The sequence below is a fragment of the Cygnus atratus genome, chromosome 5, assembly GCF_013377495.2.
Source record: "Cygnus atratus isolate AKBS03 ecotype Queensland, Australia chromosome 5, CAtr_DNAZoo_HiC_assembly, whole genome shotgun sequence".
Lineage (NCBI taxonomy): Eukaryota > Metazoa > Chordata > Aves > Anseriformes > Anatidae > Cygnus > Cygnus atratus.
Genome location: NC_066366.1, coordinates 37,157,461 through 37,164,457, shown reverse-complemented (window position 1 = coordinate 37,164,457; position 6,997 = coordinate 37,157,461). Strand labels below are relative to the sequence as shown.

At 44.4% G+C, this 6,997-nt stretch overlaps 1 protein-coding gene across 1 annotated transcript in view; it reads left to right on the top strand.

The window, feature by feature from the left end:
- Positions 1–2,267: 2,267 nt before the first annotated feature.
- KCNQ1 (potassium voltage-gated channel subfamily Q member 1) overlaps positions 2,268–6,997 on the top strand; it is a 343,495-nt gene continuing 338,765 nt past the window's right edge. The window contains 2 exon segments of the mRNA XM_035539221.2: positions 2,268–2,462; positions 2,464–2,945. Of these exon segments, the coding sequence (XP_035395114.2) occupies positions 2,268–2,462; positions 2,464–2,945 (677 nt within the window).

Sequence of the window (6,997 nt, the reverse complement as noted above, 5' to 3'; positions counted from 1 at the left end):
TGAACAGAGAGTAAAAATTAGTTATTAATTTTCTTCCCTACATAGCTATTTAGCTCTAACTTTTGTCTTGAAAGGAAATTGTATATAACAAAACCCTCTATTATCCTGTTTTGTTAATCAACAGATAAATAACAACACAATGCCATAATATTTTAAAAGATTTTGGAAACATAATGAACATTGGAAACATAATTGGAAACATAATGAACATATGAAGAACATAATCTGAATGCCTCTTGTTTTGTCAAACTATGAAAATTATTTTGCACCTGGCTCTAGGATAAGGTCCTGAATAACACAGATAATATGTCAGTCTTTAAAGTAGAACACTTGCATAAAGAAACACATTTGTTAACTTTAACACTGTGATTTTATCAGGACAGTCCTCAAACAGTGAGCCTTCAAGCGTAACAATGACATTCTTTCTTCCGTTAGTCATTTTTCTTGCATACTTACTGCAAGAACAGCAAATGATTTCTGAATATCTTCTAAGCAAATGACTAACGATCTGACTTGAAGAGTCACACAGATGTTTCTTTTTGGTGCCAAATATATTGTAATCTGAGGTGAGCAAAGTCATTGTCAGTGGGTTTCCTCTGTGGTCAGAACAGACATGGTGTCTTTACCAAGAAGCAGAGCTTTTTCTGAAGCACTAATAAGATCTTTGAGCTTTTACACGGGAACAAATCAAATGTTCTCTTCTAGACTGGAAGCCAGATACTAGAAATGGACTAAATTGCAGGCAAGAAACTAGAGACTCCTTGTTTAGGGGTACACGTTGGGCTGGTCTTTCTTTGGCTCCCTGTATCCCATGGTCAAGGTTGAAGCGCGGGAATAATTCCTGACCTTCGAGGTTTTATCTTCCCATTCAGGCGTTCACAAAGAAACTGCAGTCACTGGATATGGGAAAGGCAGTTGCAGTTTATAATAAAATAGATTTTCCCTATGTGATTTTTATGTAGAACTTCCTTCTTAAAATACTTGATGCACACCTGTCTTCACAGTTTCCGAGGACAGAGAAGACCAAGTTAGCTGTAATTTGGATCTATTTTGATCAAATGCATGAAGAGTTTCCTCTGTTGTGCTGTTTTTATTAACTTTGTTCTTCTTGCTCTGATTGAGGGGGGGAAAGCCTTTTGTTGGTTTAAAAACAAGTTTTGCAAATTCTTTTTTTTTAATACTTCTGTTTTTGCATTCCTAACAAGGGGTCAGATTCTTCATGGATATAAATTAGTGCTTTATAAGAGCCTACAGTCTTGCTTATTTACACTAGTGAAGGATCTTGCCCAGTTCGCCTACCATGTGTGCAACTTGACATTTGAATGGAACTACAATTAGCAGGCTTGTTTGTGTTTAACTTTATTTAGCACCTTATCTTCCTGCAACATTCTTGTCCCATACCAGCGTATCAACCATGAACTCAACATAGCTCTTACTAGTTCTGTTCTATTTTGGGCTAGAAGAAAGAAAAAGAAAAAAAACAAGAAAAAAAGAAAAAAAAAAAAACAAAAAAAAACCACAGCACTCCAGATCAGAGAGAACCTTCTTTACCTCTGGGAATAGAAATTGTTAACTAATTGTTACAGCAAAGTCTTTTACTACTATAACGAGTTAACTCACATTGCTGTTAAGTCTTAACTCACTCCAATGCACAGGAAAGTCATCCAAGCCCTCAGAACAGCATGATATTAATTGCTAAAGATATGTACCCTTCTACAGAAACACAATGTTTTGGTTTAGTGTTGGTGAGAGACCCAGCTTGCAGGTGAGGCAATTCTGCAGAACTGTGCTTACTGTTCTACAGCTTGCCTAATTGCTCAGCTGTTTGCTCCCTTGTATCACAGTAACATCTAAGAGTGCAAGGCCTGGTGGCCTGACCCTTACTCTTGTTACTTGTATTAAGAACAGCCCCCTGGTAGATGTTAGGTCGAGTCATGTTCAAGTTTGGGACTTCTCTCCTTCCCAGTGCTGAAATTCCGCAAAAAGGGATGAGGCCCTGGAGACTCTGGTGTTTCTAACTGAGCGGTAGGGGGGCACATTCTGGCTCAAGTCACTGTGACAGGCCTGTGAAACCCTTTCTGGAGCATGTTATCCCACAGGGGCTAGGTGGATTGGCAGCAACCCCAACTGGGTGAGGAGAGCTTGGCAGCCACCTTCCTGATCTTTACCATCACCTCCTTCAGCGCATTGGGCCTCCTGAAAGGAGGATGCTACCTCCACCCAGCGCTGTCCCCGAGGAGAGGAGCAGGTGAAGCAGATCAGCACCGATGAGAGGGGAGAAGGGAGCAGGGGCAGCCCTGGAGGCGCGGGGGGGCCCGCCTGAGGTAACGCCAGTTCGCGGCCCCGGGCAGCCGCCGCGCGGCGCCTCCCGCCGGACGGCCCTGGGGCTGCAGGCGGGGCGGGGCGGGGACGGGCCGGAGTCGGGCTTCCCCTCACCTTTCCCGGCCGGGAGCCGCCCCCGAAAGGGCTGGGCCAGCGGCGGCGGGAGGACGCCCGGAGCTGGTCCGCGGCTCCCCGGAGCAGCGCGGCTCCGGCACTGCCTCAGTCATGTCCTCCAGCTCCCCTCCGGGTGAGAAGAAAAGCCGCAGCCTGGGCCGGCTGTCGCTGCCCAGGAAGGGCAGCATGACGCCCGGTAAGAAGCCCTCGTCGCTAGAGCTGGCCGAGAGCACCCCGAACGCCCACTACGCTCCGCTCCCCGACGGCCAGGGCGGGCAGCAGCCGGCGGGCAGCAGCCCGGTGCCCTCTCGGGAGCGGCCGCCGCGGCTGAGGAGCGAGGTGGTGGTAGTGAGCGCCGACAGCCCGCGGCCCCCTGTCAGCCTCGACCCCCGCGTCTCCATCTACAGCCTCCGCAAGCCGTTGCTGAGCCGCAGCAACATCCAGGGCAGGGTCTACAACTTCTTGGAGCGGCCCACGGGCTGGAAGTGCTTCGTCTACCACTTCACCGTGTGAGTACCCGACCCGCCTGCTCCTCCCGGGGGCTGTTAGCAGGGGTTTTCCACTCACAGCCGACGCTGCCCGGTGTGGAAATCGGAGCTCTGGGCTTCCATGAGGCGTCTGCGGGTGCCCCCTTTCCGCCTCCTCACGGCGGCTGGCGCCCCTCACGGCACTCCGCCGGACGCACTGAGCCTCTCGCAGGTGCAGTTTAAGAAATCGACCCGGCTTCCTGTCATGCTTTTGTCTACTAGATGTGTAACAGCCCAAAAAAGTGCCCCGCTGCTGAGGAAGTTTCTCTTGCTTTAGGAAAAAGCACTGTATTTCAGCTCAGGTGTGGTCATTAGGTAGAACAGGTGCTGGCTTCAACAGCCCCTCATGCCCCCCACACCTCAACCTTGGAAAATTATCTTGGGAGTTGAAATAAATTTTTCATTCCAAGTATGAAAATGAAGCTGGTAATAGCATAATCACTTGGGGTTTTTAGTCATTTTTAGCGCAATCGCTCCTGGTACAGCACTGGGTAGGTGCGTTACTGGTATTGCAGTTGTGCTGGAGGGAGACAAGGGACAGGTGTGCTGAGGTGACGCTCCTCTCCCTTCCCTTTATTTTATTGCTCTTCCTCCTTTTATTGCTCTAACTCCTTGTTCTACTGGGTATGAATGCCCCTGCTGTTATTTTTAGACAGGAAGGAGGATGACATTCGGAGGATGTTTAGAGCTGCTTTGCTGCAAACAAGTTAGAAACCGTTTTGAACGTTATATTCTCCACGGAGCACTGTGTCCACCCTGAGCCAGCAAGCAGCAGGTCTGTCCTTCACAGGGATCTCAGCAAGTGAATCCATGTGAAATTGGTGCTTTTTAATCTAGATTTTGTGGAAGGTTTGCATGGCCCTCAAGCAGCTTGCGTATCTTAAATGTAGGGAATGAGGTCTGGCAGAACGGTGATACTTGGTTAGGTCTGTTTATTGTATGCATACACACTCCTCTGTAGTAAACACACATTTACTACAACAACTAGAGGTAAAGGCATTTTATGGGCCAAATCTGAAGACCAAAGACTTTGTTAAAATTCAATTTTTAATGTTCCAATCATTGTGTTCTGATTTTAAAATCTAACTCTAAGTGATCACTATTTTTAAAGTAAATTGAGGATCGTGTGTTATTTTCCACGTTTCAGGATTCTGGAGTGAGGTAAGTGGTACCAACTTGATTTCAGTGGAGGGAAAACAACTGTAGTCAGAATGTCTTTAAGAGGGAGATGACTGTGCAGCTAGTAAGATAATTGTGGGCTCTGCTCTGTTGAATGTTTTGATAATGCCATTAGATGACAAAACAACTAATGGCCATAATTACAAAACATCTAATAGTTGTGGATGAACAACGTAAAACACTTTCAGGAATAGGAGAATCCCTAAAAGGTGATTTAAGCAGCCATCTACTATGGTATTCAATCTTTCTCAGATGTCTCAAATTACGTGTAGAACGGACAGTAAACCATGTTGAATATCATATCTAATCTTTAAATGTTAACTCAGTGGTCTTAGGGGGGGAAAAATCCTGAAAGAAACTGTTGGATCCATTTATCTACCTAAGAATCTAGCCTTAATTTTAAATGTTGTATATGTACAGCGTGTCATTGCCTGTCTCTCCCCCGCTATGCTCCTGTCCATGGTGTGAGCACTAGTCCCAGTGTTTCCGCTCTTTCCATGAGCTCTTCCGATGCAATGGTGAATGACAGTGGTAGTAAATATGCTCAAGCCTCTTACTAAGCATTGTGCATATTCCTTGTCTTAGGACTCTAAAGAAACAGAAGGGAATACTACTACCCTGATGTGTTTTTTGCAAGGCAATCTGTAAGTACAGTCTGTGCATTTTAGGCAGCTCCACTCAGATTTCCCCCAGTAGAGGGAATTGAGTTTGTACCATCCTCAGTCATCCCAACATCTTCATATTTCTGGGGTAGACAAGCCTGGGTTTCCTTGTGTGCTAGTAGTGTTTTAGGTTACTGGTCTTTGGTCCATACCCCTCCAGCTCTCTCTTTCTTTCTGAGCTCCCAAAGCAAGTTCCTGGGATGCTTGCTTTCTACTGGACAAAGGAATGCTCTCTGAGTTCTGTCCCTGCCAGCCAGATGCCAAGTATTGGTAGCTTAATAATTGTTACAATGCGAAAGCTTGGTGTTAAAAGTAACAGACAAAGCAAACAGTTGTTCTGATCCAGGGAAGCCGTTGTATCTCAACCTGTACTCTGGAGGAGGTGGGGAACCTGATTTTTAAAAAATGAAAATAAAAAAATACACAGTTACACAGTTATAAGAGACCCTGCTTCCCTGCTTAGTCTTTCCTCCTACTACAGTTTACAAATATTCAGAGAGTTAAACTGGGTTTTGCCTTGTGATGTGTGAGGACTGATTGTTGGCTCCCTTGCCAAAATGAGCTCAAGAGAATGGTGTCGTTTCCTCTTTATCATTCCCTCTGCTGGCTACCTTCTGCTTTGTTCTGGGGGCTTTCAACTGCCTTGGAGGTCTCAGTTTCTGTGTTAAAAGTTCAGAGGAGAACGAGATAGCAAACTTTTTTTTTGTCAGCTTCACTCCCACTGTTGGGCTAGATCTTGGCCAGGACTCTGCTCAGTTTTGGTCTTCATGCTCTGATTTAACACTGTTCCGTGACACTGATCCTATTCTCTCTCTTGCACCAGCTTATGTTGTGCGGAGTATGAAGCTGTGTTCTTAGTTATATGCTGCAGTGATTAGACTTCAAAATTCCATAGAATAGTCGATATAATTTCTTCTGGGCCTGTATCTCTGGTTGTTTTAACACCATTTAACAAGCCAGAAAACTACTTCAACTGATTGTCACACCCTTTTCCTGCTTAGGAACTTTATTTAGTGGTATCCAGAATACCAACAGAGAAGAATTGACAGAACAGATTTTCCTTGGTTTTATCTTATAATCTTTAGAAAAGCAAAGTTGAATGCTGAGCTTTAGTCCACAGAATCTGTGTTGGTATGTTTATTTCATATAGTTTAGATTTCTATATGGTTTAGGTATGTGGTGGAGCCCTCCATGCACCTGCTGATCTAAAGAATGGAGTCTTGTTATGCACAGCCACAGAGGGTTTCTGTACTAGGTCAGGACAATGACCTGTTTACTTTTGAATTATTCCTTTCTTAAGGGGGCTGAAATACCTCTTCCAAGGGGCAAAATGTGTGTGTGTTTTTGTTTTGTTTTCCCTCTTGTTGATGTCTTTAATCTCCCAGGTTAATGGGATATTATAGTCACTGATTAAATCAACTGAACTCTGCAAAGGTCTCTTCTGGTATTTGACTTATTTGCCCAGACCAAAGAGGAGAAATATCTCAAGTGAGCAGAATAAGAAATTAATTTTTGTACTTCATTTCTACTAGATTTTGATAAGCTATTAAAATAGTTTCTAGGGGAAGAAGGAATGGAGAAATGACTGTTAATTTACCACTCAAAAAAAAAAAAAAAGACTTAAAAATACTAGTGGAGATGATAGAAACTTTTCTTTTAGCCACATGATATTGTATGGAAGTTCATTTAAGTAGATGAAGTATATAGTGTGTATATGTGCTTAATTCTACCCAGAATTAAGATTAAGAGCTGAAGATTTACATGCATAGCTTCTGCAGATACAACTGGTGGCTGTTTGGAAACTTGGATTTTTTGCACGTCAGAGCTTGCCTTGTGGCACGGTTGTGTTTGTGGTGATGTCCAGCCAGAGCCACCAAACCCATACCTGCCACAGGTGAGGAAGTCAGTGAGAGCCACTGTTCTCAATGACCTTTGGAGCTAGGGCATCTTATCACACTTATCTTAGTAGCACACCTTGAGATACTGGCTTTGAGAGGTGAAATGGTCTGTGGTGGTAGCTAATCACGTTTTCAGGCAATGTGAAGAGAGGTAATGGGGCAAAGGGAGCTTAAATTCTGTCCTTGTAGTGGCTTGCTGGAATCCTGAGACCGTTTCTGTGTTGGAAATGGTTGTAAAGCATAAACCTTCAGATCTTTTTAATAAAGAAGAAGAAAACAGATTTAAGCACATGAG